Source organism: Notechis scutatus, chromosome 4 (genome assembly GCF_049901735.1).
Source record: "Notechis scutatus isolate UNSWTSFEM ecotype Mainland chromosome 4, rNotScu1.2, whole genome shotgun sequence".
NCBI lineage: Eukaryota > Metazoa > Chordata > Lepidosauria > Squamata > Elapidae > Notechis > Notechis scutatus.
The window spans coordinates 93,038,408-93,060,453 of NC_142012.1; the positions used below are offsets into that span (position 1 = coordinate 93,038,408).

The 22,046-nt window shown below is 40.3% G+C and overlaps 2 protein-coding genes across 2 annotated transcripts; both read right to left on the bottom strand.

The window, feature by feature from the left end:
• Positions 1-1,183: 1,183 nt before the first annotated feature.
• Positions 1,184-8,056, bottom strand: DNAJC9 (DnaJ heat shock protein family (Hsp40) member C9). The gene is made up of 5 exons (XM_026687035.2): positions 7,702-8,056; positions 3,724-3,864; positions 2,774-3,028; positions 2,229-2,315; positions 1,184-1,476 (listed from the first exon to the last, which is right to left on the bottom strand). The coding sequence occupies exons 1-5, from the start codon at positions 7,879-7,881 to the stop codon at positions 1,366-1,368; spliced, it is 774 nt and encodes a 257-aa protein (XP_026542820.1). The 5' UTR covers positions 7,882-8,056; the 3' UTR covers positions 1,184-1,365.
• A 3,847-nt stretch (positions 8,057-11,903) lies between these two features.
• Positions 11,904-21,273, bottom strand: TFAM (transcription factor A, mitochondrial). The gene is made up of 7 exons (XM_026687039.2): positions 21,073-21,273; positions 19,175-19,308; positions 17,517-17,587; positions 16,482-16,631; positions 15,433-15,528; positions 14,361-14,417; positions 11,904-12,377 (listed from the first exon to the last, which is right to left on the bottom strand). Exons 1-7 carry the CDS (start codon positions 21,138-21,140, stop codon positions 12,219-12,221), a joined length of 735 nt encoding a protein of 244 aa, XP_026542824.1. The 5' UTR covers positions 21,141-21,273; the 3' UTR covers positions 11,904-12,218.
• Between the last annotated feature and the right edge of the window lie 773 nt (positions 21,274-22,046).

Genomic DNA, 22,046 nt, shown 5'->3' on the forward strand with positions numbered 1-22,046 from the left:
AATAAATAATTCTGTTTAAAATCAAATTAATTTTTATACTCGGAAAATACTTACTGAAATTGCATTTTGAGTAGCTGACCTGTTAATTATGCACCCCCCCCCAGGACCCCCAAGGAAAAAAAAAACCCCCGGAACCGGAAAGCCAAAAAACCCAAAAAAAAAAAAAAAAAAAAAAAAAAAAAAAAAAAAAAAAAAAAAAACCCCCCCCAAACACACCAAAAAAAAAAAAAAAAACCAAAAAAAAAAAAAAAAAAAAAAACCCAAAAAACCACCAAAAAAAAAAAAAAAAAAAAAACAAAACCAAAAAAAACAAAAAAAAAAAACAACCCCACACCCCCCCCCCCCCCCCCCCCCCACCCCCCCCCCACCCCCCCCCCCCCCCCCCCCCCCCCCCCCCCCCCCCCCCCATCTTCTAGTGCATTGTTTTTGCTTTCACCATAGCTCTGATTCCTATATTGCTCTCAACCTGCCAACTATCTGACCTTAAAGGAACAGTTTTGCCTCATGTTTGTATTGGCTAGGCATATTAAGAGATATTGGAAGAGATATGATTAGAAAGATAAGTATTAGTTTTCCCATTACAGCCAACCTGGGTTTGACCCTGTCAAACTGGTTGGATATGGGTTTTATCACAGCCAGCATCTCTTCCAGAATACAATTTGAGAGGTAAGATATTTAAAGACTGATCCCCAGCTGTAATCATACATAAGCCAAAAGGACAGTGCACACCCCTCTTTCGGTCACACATATCCAGAGAATTCAAACCCTCACAAACATTGATACAATTGCATATTAATCGCTTTTAAGAAACATTCTCTTCCAGAACTCAAATCTCGCTGCATTAACATCAGTAAAGATTTCAGTTCATGCAGCACTGTTAAAATTACTTGTAGACTTGTTAGCAATGTTTAAAATATATAGTCCTAGTTTGTATATATAGTTTGTATGTATGCATACAAACGATCATCATTTTGGACTCAAGGCACTGTCCTGATAATAGTTTACCTACTGTATCTATGAAAAGTTGACAACAAAATGTCATTTCTAAGTGTTTCCAAATACCTGTAAGCTTGACTTATATGTTTCTGATACACTTCTGTTAAGTTTAACAATTTGCTAATTATTTTTAATTTTAAAGGTTTTACATTCAACAGGTGAACAATATTATTTTACAGAAATATAGTATAGCAAGGTTTTGATCAATTTATTTGTGCAGAAAATCTGTTCCTCCAAAACATTCACATCTATTTTGCTGGAAATTTGCTAAATGTATCTAAGATCCTGCTGTGTTTATTTCTTTTTATCAATTAATTGCTGAAAGTGTGCTGCAAATTAAGGGTAAATGAAGATTATTTATAAAACCAGTCATTTTTTAGGGGTTGCTTTCTTTCCTCCTTTTTTGGATTTGTTTGCATACTTTGCTTCCATCCGAGCCACAAAATCTTCCATTTCCTTTTTTCTACTCCCCATTCTGCTCTGTTAAATGGAATAAAAACAAGTTGGTTAAAAAAAGCAAATATCAGCCTCTATTATAAAAAACATTACAGCTTCTCCTCATTTAACAACTACCTCAGGTAGGGACCGTTTGCAAATATGGTAATAAAAAGTAGTAAAAAAAATAATTTTCTTAGCAATGCGCATACTTACACCAAATTTTTGCACCTGAGAATATACTCTATGAGTGAGAATAACGCTGGCATAATCCACTAGAGATCTTTATCTGAATGACAGCAGCAACCAGCAATCCTTACAGTATCTCTCAGTCACAATTTGCTTAGCAACCATTTTGCTTAATGACAAAGTTAAATGAACAGATTGAGGTCATTACATGAGGGTGTACATTTTATCAAAATAATTCAGAAACGGTACAATAGCATCTACATTAAAGGTATTTAAAATATACAGATTTAAAATAAGATTGCTGAAAGAATCAAAACCACTGTTTAAAAATTATAAAGGAAGAAACTATAACATCTATGAGCTATTGTTATCAAGATGCCTGTTAATTAAATATGCTACAAAGATTAGAAACTGATTCCCAGGAGATTGCTTGTGTTTTGCATAAGAGAATTACAGCTCAATTCAGAACCCCTACCATATATCAAGAAGTAAAATTCTTTGTCCCAATGTGAGTCGCTGTATGCTAAATTTTATTTTGACATTTTATGAACTCTTTAATCGGCTTGGAAAAGTTTTTCCCCCCAAGGATCTTTATTCTATAACCTTACTTGAATTAATACTTTCAGATCATCATCTCCTTCACCAAGTCCCATTTGTTCTCTGGATTCTTCTGCCTCTTTAGCCTCCTTCTCTGCCTGAAACAGCAACAATACTGAAATGAACTATCAATTTCTTTCCTAATCCAAACCACCAACTGCAATTAGCATTTAAGGAAATATTCCCATAGCAACCATTGAGTCAAAGTGGCCAAAGCCACACATGAACTTATGATTCATAAACTTATGAATCCCCAGGAATAATTCCAAAACTTTAATAACTTTTAATAATCTTCAAATAAACGTGTGTATTCTGTACATGTCATTGACTACTAACTTTAAATTTATTATGTTCATAGCTTTAGAAAATCTTTTCTAAAAAAAAAAAATGTAAGAAATACAAAAGATAAGGGGATTGGTCATTTAAAAATTCCACCTTGATTTAAAAACATGAGGACTATAATGTAAAGATAAATGATGGATGCTATACACCAATATATTTAGAATTATATTTCGTGTTATAAGCTTTATTAATAAAACTTATCAGTTAAACATACCTTCCTTTTTCTTGCATTTATCTTTCTCTTAGATTCATTTGCAAAGGATTTATAAGATGGAAGTTCTCCAGAATCAATAGCATGTTGAATAATCTGTCTTATTCTTGGTTCATCTGTATAATCAACACATAGGACAGACTCCATAATTTTGTCCATATCGCCTTTAAAGTCTTCATATGCGGCTTTAATGTCTTCCAGCTCTTCTGTGGAATGTTTGTACTTCTTTTCAAAATCTTTAATATTTTTTACAGTTATCTAGTTGATTAAAAAAAATTAAGACACTTTTTTTTACAAGCTGAAGTTAAAAATACATTCTACATTCGCTGTTATTTAAAAGGATTTTCTTTTCCTATCATTCAAGCTCATCTGAACCAAATCTTGATGAAATAAGAAGGTATTCTGTATATGCATTGTCTAGAACTAGAGAAGACAGTTTCAATTTAAGTAAAACCAGCAACTTACCTAGTTCAGCAATGTAATCACTGCTTGGCAGCAGCTCCTGTGAGCTTTGAGCTTAATATTTTCCTGCTCTATTTGGAGATCCTAGTGGTCTAAGTCTGGGAAGTTCACATGCAAGGCCCATGTTCATTAGTCACTTCAGGATTTTTAGGGTTCAGAGTAAAAAAAATAAAAGCTACTTGTATTTTGGCAAAAATGAATTTAAAAAATAATAATAATTTCTGCATTTATATAAAATTCTAGAACTGCTTCTCTTTAATTCTAGCTTTCACTAAGCCTTCTTTATTAAATTTGTTTGCTACTAATGTCAGGAACAATGAAGTGATGAAAAAAACAAAACCTGGCAACTGGCTTTAACTATGATAAAAGTCCATGATAAAATGATGTATTATACAAAACTTAATCATATATCCAAAATGTTATCCTGGAAAGATTAATTCTGGCAATTCAATTATATACTTAGTATACAGTAAAAAAAAACAACCACCCACTTTTTTGAACAGCAACCTCCAGTATTCTTCCCAGTTACAATCTTGGGTCAACACAGTTGATTCCTCATCCACAATCCCTTGTTGATCATACAGTGTCCGCTGTTCCTCATCACTTAGTACTGCATAAACCTTGCCCAGGATCTAGGAGAATTCAGACAAACCTCAATAATTCAATAAATGGCTTCTTCTTGCCTCTTCCAAAGGGCCTATTTTAGGATAAAGAATGTTACATTATCATAACTCTTTCTAATAGTAAATCTACTACTGAAGACTTATCAATTTGTAATTGGGGGCACTCTAAGTAAGCAGAATTTAAAGTAAAAACTTTTAAATTCTTTTAAAAACAAAACAATTGAATCTTCAAAATATGTGGTTTGTTCTTTAGATGTATAAACCTTTATAAAAATAACAAATTAATATATTTACTGCAAGCACATTTATGCTGCTTCATTTAATTCTAAGCAGCCTACAAATTCAAAGCCAAACATCAAAACCACAGGATGGTAATACAGGTAGTCCTTGACTTACGACCACAACTAAGCCCAAAATTTTGTTTGTTAAGTGAAACATTTGTTGAGTTTTGCCCTGTTTTATGACCTTTCTTGCCACAGTTTTTAAGTGAATCACTGCAGTTGATAAGTGAGCAACGTGGTTGTTAAGTGAATCTGGCTTCCCCACTGACTTCGCTTGTCCGAAGGTCACAAAGGGGGATTGAATACATGACCTTGGGATACAGCAATGGTCATCAATACGAACCAGTTGCCAAGCAACTGAATTTTGATCATATGACCATAGGGACGCTGCAAAGGTTATAACAATGAAAAACCAATCATAAGTCACCTATAGTAACTTTGAACGGTCACTAAAGGAAGTTGTGAAAGTCGAGGACTACCTGACCTGTAATTAGATAAGAATCTTGTAAAAAGCTCCTGAAGTCAATTTATGCTTCTTACATGGAATGGGGGGGGAGGTGTCAGGAGGCATAAATTTTTATTTTATTTCATTTTTATTATTTATTTATTTTGTCAAGCATACTTTTGATAATTACTACCAACCTGCCTTCAATCGAGGACCTGTATACTGCACGAGTCAAAAAGACGGCTGTGAAAATATTTAAAGACCCCTCACATCCCGGACATAAACTGTTTCAACTCCTTCCCTCAAAACGACACTATAGAGCACTACACACCAGAACAACTAGACACAAGGACAGTGTTCTGACCCACACCCTTTTCCAACAAATCAAACACAATCCAAAAAGAACAAAAACCTTGTAATGCTTTTACAAAATAATTAGCTGTGATAAGCACAAGCCTTGCCAAACTGTACGAGGCTTGCCAAAAGATAACAGACAAGAAATGATTTGCAAAATAAGAACTCAGGATACTGGAATGTCCACGAGGCTGTAGTTTCAAAACATCTTTACCTTCTGCAAAGAAGGTTAGTTTCACAGCTGGCTTTTATCTTCTTAAAGGAGGGGCCATTATCTTGCAGCCTTACTCCCAAGTTGCCCATGCTGTTGCAGCTGCTCTTTCCTACGAGCAATCCTGGGCACACACGCACTTGGCACAGGCTCTTTAGGAACCTCATCACTGTTGCCAGCCCCCACAATCTCTGAAGGCAGCAGTCCTGGCCCCTCATCTGAGTCCTCGCTCTCCTCAGCTGTCCACACCTGCTTCTGGCTAACCACAACAAACAGTTTTTCCCCAAACGCCATCACTCTGCTAAACAAATAATTCCCTCAACACTGTCCAACTATTTACAAAGTCTGCATTACTATTACTATTAATCTTCTCATCACTCCTTATCACCCATCCCCTCCCACTTGTGACTGTAACTTTGTTGCTTGTATTCTAACAATTTTTATTGACTGTTTCCTAGTATGATTTGATTGCTTATTGTACCCTATGACTATTATTAAGTGTTGTTCCTTATGATTCTTGACGAATGTTTTTTTTTCTTTTATGTACACAGAGAATTTGAACCAAGACAAATTCCTTGTGTGTCCAATCATGCTTGGCCAATAAAGAATTCTATGCTATTCTATATATATAAGTATAAACATGATTATTAATACATGAAATAGGTACGAATAAAAAGGAACAATAAGACAGGGATGGTAGGCACGTTGGTGCGCTTATGAACGCCTCTTACAGACCTCTTAGGAATGGGTTTATAATTGAGAGGCAGAGCCCTGCACATCACTATAGCACAGTGATTCTTAACCAGAGGTACCAATACTACAGGTAGAAGTCCAAAACAGGACACAAGCCAAATTACCAAACTGTTTGCCTTTACAATTAACTCGTGGGAATTGGCAGGCAAGCAACCGCAGAGGACATGCTTCTTTTTTTAAATTCAAATTAGAAGGTTTTTATGGCTCTGAGAATATTCCACCACAAATCTGACCATTATCTGGGATGCTTCTGGCCCTTTTTTATGCCACAGGCTTAACACAAAGGCTTAACCCCCCCACCTCCACTTTTTTTCCCTCCCCCCCAGTCCCCCAGCCTTGGAAAATTACCTCAAGCCAAAAGCTAGTCAGACAATGTCAGTTAAAGATTTATAGCAAGGCTCTTCAAACTTGGCAAGTTTAAGACTCGTGGACTTCAACTCCCAGAATTCTTGAGCTAACATGGACTGGAGGAGGAATTCTGGGAGTTGAAGTCCACAAGTCTTAAAAGCTGTCAAGTTTGAAGGCCCCTGGTTTGTAGTGATCCATCCAGAATCTCAACAAGGCTAATTGCCCCACCAGCTTACACCTCCAATATTTATTTATATTCTCTTATATTTGTCGTGGCTGTCCTCTTTCTGGCTACCCCTGAGGTGCAATGACTGGAAATAGATAATAACAGATCATCAGAGTTGGAAGGGACCTTGTAGGTCATCTAGTCCAACCCCCCCGCCCAGCGGGAGACCCTACATCATTTCTGACAAATGGCAGTCCAATCTCTTCTTGGAAGTCTCAAGTCCCACAATTTCTGAGGGCAACTTCTGTTCCACTGATTGATTGTTCTCACTGTCAGAAAGTTTCCCCTTATTTCCAGGTTAAATCTCTCCTTGTTCAGTTTCCATCCATTATTCCTTGTCTGGCCTACAGGCGCTTTAGAAAATAGCTTGACCCCCTTCCTTTTCTGTGGCAACCCCTCAAATATTGGAAGACTGCTATCATGTGACCCCTGGTCCTTCTCTTCACTAGACTAGCCATGCCCAGTTCCTGTAACCGTTCTTCATATGTTTTAGTCTCCAGTCCCCTAATCATCCTGGTTGCTCTTCTCTGTACTTTTTCTAGAGTCTCAACATCTTTTTTATAATGTGGTGAGCAAAACTGGATGCAGTACTCTGGGTGTGGTCTTACTAAGGATTTATAGAGTGGTATCATTATTGCAATTCGTACATGCAATTACTCATTCGTTATATAGAGTGGTATTAGTACTTCACTTGATCTCGATTGTATCCCTCTGTTAATGCACCTTAGGATTGCATTAGCATGCAGTTTAGGATTGCTAGTTTTCTTCTGTCTCAGAGTATGGCCTTTGTGACCCTCACAATATGGGTGTTGTAGTACTGTTGCCATGGGCTTTCTTGTCCTTTACACCTGCCTTTTCCCCCCCAAACAGTTCTCAGCACAGAAAGAGAAAAAGTGCCTTTGCCGTCCCCTACGCTTCCCAATCCCGTCTCCTCGCCAACCACTAGGTCCGTCTCAGGTTTGGCTTTCATTGAGGTTTAAAACCAAGGCTGTCACCTCGATAGAGCTTTCCCCGGAGTTGTAACTTCAGGCGAGTGTGTGTGTGTGTGTGTGTGTGTTTTGTTTAACTTCCCAGGCTAGCCCTGGGATTTCCTGGTGGTCTCCCATCCCCGTACTGGCCCAAAGTAACTTCCCTCCACCGGCCCTCCGCGTTGACAGACAAGGTGGGGGAGGGGTGTTTTTCAGGGGGCTCAATGAGAAAATAAACCGCCCTCGGAGCTCGGCTCTACCTGGAAATGCCGGGTGGAGCGCTCCTTATCAGCCGGCTCAGCGCGGTCCGGATGCACCCGGAGGGAGACCCTGTGGTAGCCCCGGCGGATCTCATTGGCCGACGCCTCAGGCCTCACGCCCAGCACTTGGTACAGGTCGCCCGCACCGAAGGCCTCCCGGCAAAGCTCCAGCAAACCCATCTTCTTGTTGTTAGTTCTGGTGGTGGTTGTTTTTTTTTTTCCCGCGACACAGAACCCGAGTCGCTTGTGCGCACGCGCGAATGCGGCCCCTCCGCCTCTTTCTCCTCCTCATCAGCGCGCGCGCGCCGGGCGTTCCCGCCAGTCGTGCTCCCCGCCCCCACACCTTTTACTTTACGGCGCGGCTCAGGCGATGTCGCAAACAAAGGGAGTCAAGGAAATCGAAGGATCCGGGGGAGCGTGAAACCGTAGAGATAGGGAATGGGTAGAGGCGCGCGCCAGCTGCATTTCGTCCTCGATTTACGACCGCAATGGAGCCCAAAGCGTCTGTTATTGTGACATTTCTGAAGTGGGTTTTGCCCCTTTCTTGCCACGCTGGTCAAGTGAATCAGTGCAGTTGATGAGTTAGTAACCTGCTTGTTCAGTGAACCGGGCTTCCCCATTGAGTTTGCTTGTCAGACCGGTTGCAAAAGGGGATCACGTCGTGGCCAAGGGATACAGCAACCGATCATAAGAATGAAACAATTGCCAAGCATCTGAATTTTGATCATGTGATCCTGGGGAATGCCTCAAAGGTTGCAACTGTGAATAACCGTCACAAGTAACTTTTTGTCAGTGCTGTTAACTTGGAACGGTCACTACAATGAACCGTTGTAAGTTGAGGACTACCTGTACTCAACCGATCCGGAGAGGCGTGCTCTGCTTCCTGAGACATTAATGTGAGGGATGCAGAGGTGGTATTCAGCAGGTTCTGACCAGTTCTGGAGAACCGGTTGCGGACATTTTGAGTAGTTCAGAGAACCGGAAAATACCACCTCTGGCTGGCCCTCCCCTATCTATTCTCTGCCTCCCAGGTCCCAGCTGATCAGCTGGGTCCTCTTTTGTTGCCCTGTGCAGGAGAAGGGAGCTGGAAAGCAGGTTAGTGGGGTGGGGAGGGAATGGGGACTTTGCAGTAACCTTTCCTTGCCATGTCCACCAAGCCACGCCCACAGAACCAGTAGTAAAAAAAAATTGAATCCCAGCACTGGAGGGATAAGTATGTCACGCTTACTCCTGGTTTATGACTGCCAGACTAGAGTTTGCTCGCAAAAGGACGTTCGCTGCAAGAGACCCAAAAGGGAAAAGTTTGCTTACCTGAGCTGCTAGGCAGTTTTTTCAGTTTCCGTTTTTTCCAACCTGGGGCTGTCCAGGGAACCCTGCTGATGATTTGTACATCACAGCTTAGTTATTTCCTAAGTATTCAGTACAGACAGTCCTCCAGTTACAAGAGTTCGTTTAGTGGACGTTCAAAGTTACAACGGCACTGAAAGCAGTTCATTTAGTGACCGAAGTTACAACTCACCGAAAAAAAGTGACTTATGACTGTTTTTCACGTTCATAATGACCATTGCAGTGTCACGTTAACAAAATTCAGACGCTTGGCAACTGACTCATATTTATGACGTTTGCAATGTCCCGGGATCACTGCGACCTTCTGACAAGCAAAACCAATGGAAAAGCCAAATTCACTTAGTATTACTAATTGAACAACAGTAGTGTTTCACTTAACAATTGTAGCAGGTCGTAAAATGGGGCAAACCTCACTTAACAATTGTCTCCTTCCCCCCCAAAAAATGTGGGCTCAATAGTGGTTATAAGTAGACTATGATTTTTATAGAAATGTTCCCGAGCCCTTTACAGCAGGGATCCCCAACCTTTCGACGCCGCGGCCCGGTTCCGACATCAGCTGGGCGCCGCGCCCGGTATCGGCGTCAACTGGGCGCCGCCATCTTTTATGACGAAAGGCGCTTCCGGTGACGTCACGGAAGCGCTGTTCGTCATAAAAGATGGCGGCGCCTAGCGCTGGTGAGCTTTTTCGGTAGAAATGGCTTTCTACCGGAAAAGCTCATCGAAGCGCTGCGCCGCCATCTTTTATGACGAAACAGCGCCGGTGAGCTTTCTACCCGGAAAAGCTCACCAGAAGCGCTTTTACCAAAAAAGATGGCGGCGCCCAGCAACCAGCGGCCCGGTAAGGCTTGTTCCATGCCCGGCACCGGTCCGCGGACCGGCGGTTGGGGACCCTGCTTTACAGTGCAAAATAAGATTTAGAATCTGATAGGAAGGTTCAACGATCTTCATTCAGAGCAGCGTAGGCAAATCAGAGACTCTGAATCCAAGCGAAAAAACTAGATGCAAGTCTAGTTTTACAAGTGAGAAAGCGATCAATTAACTGCCATTAACTACCAGAAGCATCATAAACTCACCCCCCCCCCCAAGGATAATAGCAGTAGCCCAGAATCATATGGAGAAGGGGTCCCAGTGACTTTCTCTAGCCTAGTTTTCCACAATCAAGATTATATAGTGATGCAACCTAATTCTCTCTCTCAAACTCTACATGGAGAGTAGTGGAGTATTACATGGAGTAGTGGAGTACATGGAGAGTAGTGGAGTAGTACATGGAGCCTGGAGTATTTCTGCTGTCATTGACAATTGTTAGTTTGCTCATGTACAAATATTTACTGTCCACTAGTCTATATATTGATGAAAACCATACTTCATTATAAAGTAAATATTAAAATATACTGGTTTCTTGACATCACCAGTATGAAACCTTTTACTGATTTTCTTTCCAAGATACCTATTTTACTGGGATTTTTTCACTATGGCACTATTTTCCCTGTCATTCTAGGTACCGGTAGAAATACCAGCTTTCAAACTGCTCAAACAAGGACTACATTTTAGTGCTGTAAACCAGGGGTGTCAGCATTGTAGTTCTCCACGGGCTGGGGGCGGCGGGGGGCGGCGGGGAACAGGACTGCATGGATACCTCCTGCAGCACCCTGCTGGCCAAAACAGGGCGCAGGGGGGCTCACACGACCCCCTTGCACTGTTTTGGCTGGCAGAGTGCTGCAGGAGGCTGTTCAGGCTGAAAACAGGATGCCATGGGATTGCATACACCACCCTGCCCCCCGTTTTGGCTCCCAGAGGCACCATGGGCTGCTTCTTTGCTATTTCCAGGCGGACCCTGCAGGCCAGATTTAAGCATCCCACGGACCTTGGGTTTGACACCCCTGCTGTACACTATGGTTTCCACTAAGTTGGGCAGAGTCCTATCAGCAACATTAAATTGTATGTTCCTACATTCTATTCATTGGAATTTCTCTTCTCCCACCCAACAGACCAAATCTCATGCGGTATCTCCAAAATTCTGGAGTAGAAAAAATGTTAGGACTCGTTTTGCTGACACAAGAGCAGCAATGGCGCAGTGGTTAGAATGCAGTACTGCAGGCTACTTCTGCTGATCACTGGCTGCCAGAAGTATGGCAGTTCAGGTCTCACCAGCTCAAGATTGACTCAGCCTTCCATCCCTCCGAGGTGGGTAAAATGAGGACTCCGATTGTTGAGGGCAATAGGCTGACTCTGTAAACCACTTAGAGAGGGCTGTAAAGCACTAAGTGGTCTATAAGTCTAAGTACTATTGCAGTACTAATCACTCTGCCAGATCTAAACAACAATACTAATATATTTTGCATAAACCGTATTATAATTCTTTATTTTTTGCAATTGTTTTATGTGCATATTCCTATGTGCTGTTACTAGACATGTTAAATGAATCTTCAAAATACTATTGAAAATTTGTGGACCAATGGTTTAATTACAATTGAAATTTGTTATAATATATATATATATATATATATATATATATATATATATATATATATATATATATAATTATAATAAATTTCAATTGTAATCAAAATTAAACCATTGGTCCACAAATTTTTTATATATATATATATATATATATATATATATATATATATATATATATATATATATATATATAATTGTTTTCTTAAGTTTTCATGGTACTTACATGTATGGCATTCAGCTTTGGGAAAATACCCGAACAAAGCTGAATGCATCTACATCTACATATATTATTTATATATTTATCTACATATATTTGCCCACTAAATTACTGTAATAAATATTTCACTGCAATAAATATTTCAATTAAATTCCTATAAATCACAAGACACAGGTTTGTACTTCAAGATGTTTTAATTAAAAAAAAAAAAACTATGTCCAATAGTTATTTAGACATTTTTTGGGGGAAACCTCCCTTTCCCATGATTAGCAATCACTTAAGTTTCCACAAACTTGATTATAAATGCTTGACTCTTTACAAAAAAAGTAAAATACTTGTATTTATGGGGAATAACCCTCAATAAATGACAAATGATTTTCACTTGCAGTCAAGAATAAGACATTTTTAAACTTATTCCTCAGATGGTTTTACTCTTGCACAGGTTTTCTTTGTTGCTGATGAAACAATATTGCTTTTCAAATATTTATTTTCAGCTTAATGGTTCTGTTGCAGGTTTTTGTCGTTTTCGTGTCATTTTGAATTTATAATTTAGAACATCTCCACGCCCACTTGCTTTCATTTGCTGTTCCCATGATCTCACTTCATTTTCATAGCGAATCTTATCATCTTCAGCAAGCTGGCTGTAGGCCTGTAAAGTAGTATATGAACTAGTCACATATATTAAGTTACAATCTTTAACTGCATTTTGATTAATCCCAAATTGAAAGCAACTCATATGAATTGTGCAAAGGTATAAACCACAATTTAGAAAACTTTATGGCTTTGGTCTGCATAACTCTCTAAATTAAAATCAAGCAAATCTCATGGTTTAATTTCATGTATGAAACAGTTACAAAGAAATGGGGTTCCAAAAATGGTGAATGTCTGCAAATTGTCACACAACCAATGAAGCATTTCTCTGCAGAACCTCAACCATCTCTAATGTTTCCCAGGATTTAACATTATATAGGAGCTGTTTATACAAATTTCTATTGGGGTGGGAGGGAATCAGAGCTTGGTTAGCTATGATCTTTTTTCTGTTTGAAACACAAGATAAGCCTTTGTATCTGGCAAAATGTAAGTATGGCAAAATCAGTATCTTAAGGTGGAACAAAAAACAGCCCTTAAGCTAAATTTGCTCATATTATTAATTTAAAATTTATATAACTGAGATGTTGTCAAAACTACATATATTGTTTCAGCTTTTCAATATTATTGAATTTTGCAACGTCTACCATTAAAGTACTTCTTGCATTTTAAAAAGTATTGAATGTATGCACAAAGCAGGCATTGGTGAAGAATTTGTTGATGAATTTAATGGTCACATAAGAGCTCCTTTTAAATAGCTATGTGTATTATTTAATAATCAATAAAATAAAATAATTGTATTTTTTAAGTAATGGGAAAATCGGATTCCCTAGAGTCTCAGGTCTCAGCCTGAAATTATTTATCCCCCAGTTATTTGGAGGAAAGCTACGGTACAAATAGTATTTGACTAACAAGGGCAAATGGAACTGGGATTTCCATTGCTAAGTGAAGTGGTTGTAAACTGAACCCAATGATTGTTAGGTAAGACAACTTCTTGCCGGCTTCCCACAGCCAAAGTCACGGGGAAGTTGGCAGGAAGCTGCAAGTTCCATGTCAGCAGGCAGGTTATTGGTTGAGGTTGGGTGAGGGAGGGAGCAAGAGAGTCCGCAGGAGTGAGCCTGGGAGGCGAGTGCAGTAAAAGCATGGAGAGGCTGAGGAAAAGGTGTGCAGGGTAGGGAAATTTATCTCAGCAACTTGTGACCTTCTATGCTATTTTGCCCACTGATTTTCTCGGGAAGGTTGCAAATGGTAATCATGTGATCACTGCAACCAGTCATAAGTCATAATCAAAATCATGACTGCGGGGGTGCTAGAGGGCTGGAACTACAACGATCAGTCATAACTACCACTTGTTCAGAGGCGTTGTTTGTAACTTAAAATGACTGCAGACAAAATGACTGTAGGCTGAGAACGATCTATGCTGAATATCAAATCGGATATCCATCCATACCTGCATATAATATATATATATATTTGGTTCAGAGGAGGGAAGAAACCAGAGTTCGCTATGAATTGTTGAAGGACAGCCATGTTACCCTTAGGACAGCCAAAAACCAGAAGTCTGGTATACCTTTTTCAAATAACAAATTGTATGGAATGGCATAAATTTTCCTGAAATGTAGCTTATTTCATCTCATGTGAGGAACTGTTTTTTGAATGAGCAGGTTTAAATCTTTTACTAATACATTCTTTTGATCTTTTTTCAACTGATAAACAAATAATTCAGACACAATAGATCAATAACCCTAGGTTCATATAGACCTGTTTCCAATAATTAGAGCTATGATATAGCCCATGGGTATCAAACTCGATTGCATCACGGGCTGGATCCTGACTTTTTTGCCCTTGCGGAGCTGGGGTGGGCATGACCTACGTGTGACATATACGGGCCCCCATTTTGACAGACCTGATATAGACAACAACTCCTTTCACAGTAGCACATTCAATTATCAACATTTAAAAACCTTTGGCTGCAAACGTAAATATGATTTGTAATTTAGGTATCAGCTTAAATTTGACATCAACACCAGTTTTATGGCAGTACCTGCTTTTGAAAACTGGATAGGGTTTTCCATTCTTCACATAAAGCTTTAAACTTTTCCTAAGTGAAAGGGGAAAAAAAAAAAAGAAGAATTCACTAAAATTATGTGGATATCCCTTAGTCACGTTATTTGTTCTGTACTTATGTTAGACAATATGTATTAGTCTAAAATAAGACTACCAAATGATCCAATGTAAATAAATTATAATTAATTTTATACTCTTCAGTCAATTTATGGTACTTGTGAGAATCTATAAGTACAGCTATAAGTGATTCACAATAAAATTACAAACTCAGCAAACTTAATTTTTGTTGAGTTATGGATGAAGCAGGAATGAAAAATGGAATGGCAAAAGCAAAGTTGATAAATTATAAATAGCTTTCCTAAATTCTTACTTGCTAGCTAATTTAATAACTAAAGGACCCTAACATTGCTTTTGGAAATATGTGGTTTCTTCTCTGCAGATCTCCAAAGTCAAAGAATAACTTATGTGTTGAAACTGGAAATAATCTTTAAAAATTTAAAGTAGCTCTGAAAAAAAAAAAGGAAATTAAAACTCAGTCATTAAAATTAGGTGATACAGGTAGACCTCAACTTACAACAGTTCATTTAGTGACTGTTCAAAGTTACAATGGCACTTAAAAAAGGCACGACTATTTTTCACACAACCGTTGTAGCATCCCCATAGTCGCATGATCAAAATTTATATGGTTGCAGTGGCCTAGGGTCATGTGATCAGCTTTTGTTACCTTCTGACAAGCAAAGTCAATGGGGAAGTCAGATTCACTCAACAACCATGTTACTAACTTAACAAATGCAATGATTCATTTAACAACCATGGCAAGGAAAGTCATAAAATAGGGCAAACTCACTTAACAAATGTTTCACTTAGCAATATAAATTTATGGGCTCAATTGTGTTCGTAACTTGAGGACTACCTGTATTATTTTTTGTTACCATTAGTTTTATTCACTTGGGGGGAGGGTACAGTATACCAATTCATTTCAGGGATTTGGAATAATACAAAGTTTAACACTCTTTTCTTTATGTTACTTGCCATCTCATTTTGTTTACCTGATTTGAGGTGCCTTCAATTTCTTGGAAACGTTCAGAAACAAATATATTGAAGGAACTCCGATTTTTTTTTGGTTTTCCAAATGCTGTTAATTCCTAGGTAACAAATGGACAGGATTTTTGTAAAACAATGTGTTTACTGATAAGGAACACATTCAAGGAAAGTCAGTAAGAGACTGTACATTAAGGCAATTTGGAAGCATCCTACATCTCAGAGCCTGCTCTGAATTCCATTCCTTACTAGAGACTCCAATTTTACTAGTACAGCATTCCATTATGAGGCACTTTCATCACATTATTTAAACGACATTTTATTGTAAAGATTCAAAAGATTGTAGAGAACAGAAAGGAATAATCTGAATGTAAGCATACTGGCTTTATAGTTAATAGACAAAAACCAATTATTTTTATTATTGGCATTGACAAGTTACTATCAGTCAATTGTAAAAGGCAGCTTTACTTGGAACAGCTTACATCCTCCAATAGCCTCAACCATCGACATCTGCCTATTTCAGGTCCTTGAGAAGGACTGAATAGGTGAATAAAAATGCTAAATTCAGTCTGAACATCAGGTTGACTGTGCAACAAACCATAATAATAAACTTGGAAATTAGGAAGGTCCATCAATTTGATCATGAGTTTTCAGATGATTAAATAGGGCTTGTCTTTTGGTGCCATTATTTTATTGTTATTTTTGTTTGGTTTTTAATCCTATATTCACTGCCCAGACTCACAATTGCAAACAAGCAACCACATAATTTGAGTTAGAAATTAACTCTGATATTAGTATGTGAAATATATCCTTCGATGGCATATAACTTGATCAAAAGATGTGACCCATGTCATTTATTGTTAGTGTGAATTAACACAATTTAGAGGTTTCTTTATCAAAATAACAGTAAGTATACACAGTGGGTCACAGTTAGAGATATTTCAAAAGGAAAAAAACCTCACACACAAACAAAACCAGAATAAAATGTATTTAGTACTGAGGATTAGCTGGTACAACGTCCTTGAATATTTGGATGATGAGAATAGTAAGCACTAACCTTCTTTATTTTTGCTTGTTTTCTTATTTGTCTCCTTATCCTTTTTTCCTCTTTCAAAGCTGCCTCCTCTACAGGATTTAACTCAGATTTATATTTGGCCATTTGTTCTTTATATTTATCCCATTCCGACTTCGCAATTGCTTCATAATGCTAAAAATAAAGAAAACTAAATTTTGCAATAAACAGGTACACATATCTATCACGCAACACTGAAAGGTCAAATATTAAAGAAATGACATTATCTTTCTATTAATACAAGAAGCATTTCTTGTCAGTTCTAAGAGTTCAAGATTCCTAATTTGCATTGCACTCATGTTGGAAGCGATGCTTCTGGGTTGAAAGGATTAGCAGGTGACATTACCATTGCCCTGGGATCCCCAGTTGGGGGCTCCTTTCACAGGAGCTGCAGCGAAGGATGGGAGATCACCCCACTCAGTGGTGGGATTCAAAATTTTTACTACCAGTTCTGTAGGCGTGGCTTGGTGGGTGTGGCAGAGAAAGGATACTGTAAAATCTCCAGTCAGAGGTGGTATTTGCTGGTTCTCCGAACTACTCAAAATTTCCACTACTGGTTCTCTAGAACTGGTCAGATTCTGCTGAATATCACCTCTGGCTGCTCCAACGTAGCACTCAGGTCTTCATCATGGACTCGCTAACCTCCAACCCAGCATCCTAACCACATTAGCCACTGTACTCCATGATTCCTAATGAAAATAATATTCTATTTGCAAGCAAACAAATAATACGTATAGAGCAGGGGTCCCCAACCACCGGTCCGCGGACCGGTACCGGTCCGTGGAACAAGTCCTACCGGGCCGCTGGTTTGCTGGGCGCCGCCATCTTTTTTTGATGAAAAAGTGCTTCCGGTGAGCTTCTACCCGGAAAAGCTCACCGGAAGCACTTTTTCATCAAAAAAAGATGGTGGCGCCCAGCTAATGCCGGTACCGGGCCGCGCCATAAAAAAGGTTGGGGATACCGGGCCGCGGCATAAGAAAGGTTGGGGATCACTGGTATAGAGGACAAAATCATACATACTTGTTTTTCATGTTGTGGTAATTCCCTCCAGATACGCCCAATCTCTTTTATGAACTGCTGACTGTTTAGTTCTAGATAATAACAATATGATTATAATAGTAATAATAATCTATAAAGATTTACAATTTACATGACACCTGTATATCAGAGCAGTGGCAGACTAAGTTAAACTTTAGTATCTATACCATTCACAATTACCCCAATTATCTGAGAAATTTAAACAAGAGATTTAGTGAGCAAACTATATTTCTTTAGCTATGAAATCACTCCCAGTTCTTTTACATAACAAGAAAAAAAGGGATAATAGCTTTTTAAGGAGATTGTCCTTTTGGGAAAAAAAATCGTAACAGTAAATTCCAATGGTGCAATTACTAGAAAAATGAAAAAAGGCAGAAGGATGTGTGGCACATCGGTATTGTCTGCCTGCCATGTCTCTCTGGCCGGCTGCTGCTGGACCTGCCGCTGCTGGCCTCACAGGGGATCTTTGCCCTCCTGGGCATGCTGCTCTCAGCCGCTCTGCTGGGCTACTCCTATTTGGCGTGGGGCAACTGAGCCCAGATCTACGACCTCCGGAGTGCCTTGCCTGCCATCACCATTGGGCTGCGCCACTCCCATCCTGCACAACCTCCATGGTGGCCTTGCTGCGGGATGGAGATTACCCCTTCCTCCTTTGTGCTCTCAAACCCCACCTTCCCTGGCCGCTGAGCCAGCCTGGCTGTGGCAGGGGTTGATCAGCAGAGGACTCCAGCCTTGCAATCCTGCAGAGAAGGTGGAGGTTTGTTCCAGGGCTGTAGCAGAGTGTTGCACCGGGAGGCCTTCACAGGTAACTCTTGGTCCAGCAAAAGAGGTACAGGCTGGGGGCTTGGCAGCCAGGGAAGGTGGGATTTTGGGGCACAAAGGAGAAAGGGGTAAATTCCCACTCCCTCCCATTGCAGGGCCGCTGTGGAGCTCGTGCAGGGCAGGGGACAGATCTTGGCTGAGTTGCCCCATGCCAGGCAGGAGCAGCCCAGCAGGGTGGCCAAGAGCTGCAAGGCCAGGAGAGCGAAGAGCCCCTGCGAGGCCAGCAGCAGCAGGTACTAAGGCCCAGCAGAGGCATGAGGGGGAGAGAGCTGATCATGACGCGCTGCACAGCCTTCTGCTTCGTCATAGCAGCAACAGCCTGAGCAAGACCCAAGCATGTCCCAGGAACAGCAGGGCCAGCAGGCAGGGCAGGTGGAGGCCGGGGCACGCAGAGAGCTTGGTTTGTTGCGGCCGCAGGCAAGTAGACTGTGGGACGGAACCGGCAGTAGCAGCAGCTCCACTCCCAGTGGCTCCTGTGCTCACCACCTCCTGTAGGTGAAAAAACTAAGCATCCCCCAAAATAAGCTCTAATGCTTACTTTCAAGCCCAAAAGAAGACGAGCTCAAAAATTTGGGCTCGAAAATAAGCACGAGGGCTTATTTTTGGGGATGTCTTATTTTTGAGAAAAAACGGTATATACATAAATAACACAGATTTTTGTGGACTTATTTCTTTCAGTTTACTAACTTAAAATATGTTTATAATTTTAAAATATTTATAAGCTGCCCTAGAAAACTGATCGGATTACAACTAAATTCAATAAAAGTACATTAAACAGATATCAAGGAAACAAATTTCTTAACTTTAGACAAACTTACCTGGAAATTTTTTCTTGTAAAAGTCACGCTGTTTATTTAGAAAAATAAGGTATGATGGCAGAGGACGCTTTGGACTACTGACAGAACTAAAATATTTTGAAAAACATTTCTCCAGTGAAGGAGTGACAGTGTATCTATGGTAGACAGAAACAAAAACATCAACTATTAGTACATTTAAACTGTAACAATTATATAAATAATGGGAAGCTAGGCATTGTTTAAAAAAAGACGCATAAACTGAAGGGTTTAAGAGAAAGCAGTCACCAATAAAGGAAAATATTTGTAGTTTCAAGATTGAAATGAAGGGTCCTTGGTGCTCTCTGAACTTGGTTGTTGTTGTTTTTTTGAACACATTTTATTACCCCAGTAATATCATCAGTGCAAAAATATTAAAGTTAGTTACAATGATATCCTAATTACAAAATTAGAAATAATGTCCTAATTTAAACATTTTATCTAAGCCTAAAACAAAATCACCAAGGTTTTAAAGTTGCATCTTGATTTCCTCTAAGATATGGAATCTCAAAGTGAAAGCAGGAGGAAAATGAACAGTAAGAAAGAAATATTACATAGAACATATTTGTCTGAATTCTATATAAAATTAATCACAATGTTAAGTTTTAAAAGATCCCAGATTGGACTACACTAGCCTTTCTCGATCTGGAAGAGCCCTTTAAACAATTTTCACCTCTGGGGGGGGAACCCTTGCATAAAAATTACAAAACCCTGCCACAAAATCTTCATAATTCAGTTCAAACCTAGAAAACCCACATTTTACAACACTTAATAATTGCAAAGCAATAAATCCGTTGCAGCTGGAAATTCCTACCACCGTGAGTGCTAACACTGGGAAGGCGCAAATTTCAAAAGAGAAAATGTTTCTCTTTTTCAACCTCTGGGCAGAACCCTATAAGCCCACAAAGTCAACAAGGTGCAGGGACTCATAATACCAGATGGCTTATTTCTGGCTTAGCAGTTATGTGCCCATTGTAGCAGAAAAACTTTAGTATTAAATCACAGTTTGTGGGTTTTTGATGGCTTATTGATTGCAATGGCACAAAACACTTTAGTGCGCTTTTGGTTTTGTGCTGATTTCGTTTGCTTGATTTAATTTTTGCACTCTAACCCAAACATGAACCCCATTCATAGTTTATAAACACAAGTGTTTTTTTTAAAATAAACAATAAGGTGGATACTAATAGATACACCCTTCTCAAATCCCTTAAGTATATTAAAAACCAGCACACACTGTTCTAATAAAAGCTTCTTTACGTAAATGTCTATTTATAATTCAAAAGGACAGGAAGGGAACCCGATGGGGAAGGCATTCCCAATAAAATAACCCGGGATGAGGCTCGCGGGGCTGAGAAAAAAAGCCCCGTAATTTAGCACATTTTTATCTTAAAATAGTAATAGTAACCTGGGTCCTTTTTTCTCTGGAGGCCTAGATTAGGAAAATGCAGGCAGGTGAAATTTGGAATTACAGGTAGGATTCTTATAGCCAGAAAGCATAAAATGGCTATTCTTAAAAAGCTCGTGTTTTTATAACCATTTTCAGTACAGAATTACTATATTCCAGGCCCCGGTTTCTGAAACAGACGCCCTGTGCTTCGGTTCCTCGTGTCTTATAAGACACACGAGGAGACAACCCCGCCACCCACCCCAAAGAATAGGAAAACAAGGAAGAAAGGTGAAAATGAGGCTGTGGGTACGAGCTCTTGCTGGGCCTCCAAACGGCCCGGGGGACGTTGGAACCCCAATCGGTCAGGTCGTTGGAGGGTCGCTCTGAAAGCGGGCGTCGAGCGAACCAGCCCGGTCCCCGCCAAACGAAGGTCAGCGGGACAGAGGCGCCGAAACATTGGGAAGGAAGCGGGCATGAACGCCGGGGTTTGCTTTACCTGAGGGGGCCACGTGAGCCAGACACGGATACCGAGGCTAACAGACGAGCGGCCAGCGCTACCGCCATCGCGCTCTTCCCCTCAGGCGACCCTCCGCCCTCCCTCCCCCCCAAATCCCGCGCCCAACCGGTACGGACCAAGGGCGCCCCGGATGTTCCTTCACCGCCGACATAAAGGGAGGCGGGACTCCGCTCGGCGCATGCGCCTTGGCAGCCCGAGAGGTTAGGGGGGAGGAGACACTCTCTTTGAGGTTATGTCAACTTCCGCTTTCTATGCGCGGTCCGTAGTCAAATAGAATATAGAAAGAAAAGAGATGGTGGATTTTGGGGAGAGGGCACCGACAAAGAAGTACCCTTTGTTGCCATTATCCCGGATAATGTTGGGAGCCAGCCGTGACCCCGCCCCCGAAAGTCCTTTGGTGATGCACGTGCACTTGGATCCTTTTGGCGGGAAATAAATTTTCTACGGCAAAACCAATCAGGGGACAGGGAGACTTTATTCCCGCCCACGCCGGGAAAAGAAGGAATAGGTGAGGTAAAAATGGAGGCGGGCTCAATGGGCCACGTGCCTGTTAAGTCCTCCCAGAGACGGAACTGGGGTGGAAACGAAAGGATGGCGCATGCGTGCTACCATCTGAAAGCGGCGACAGTAGGGGAATGAAAGCTGGGGTGCGTTTGAAGACTATGGGTGCCAAGAAGCCGCCCAGAGCCTTTAGAGCAGGGGTCCCCAAACTTGGCCACTTTAAGACTTGTGGACTTCAGTTCCCAGAATTCTCCAACCAGTTGGAGAATTCTGGGAGTTGAAGTTCACAAGTCTTAAAGTGGCCAAGTTTGGAAACCCCTGCTTTAGACTAGACCAGGGGTAGGGAAACTTGGCTCTTTTATCACTTATGGACTTCAACTCCCAGAATTCCTGAGTGAGGTATATATATAATATGTCCTACATTTGTATATTAAACAGTCCTATTCAAGTCA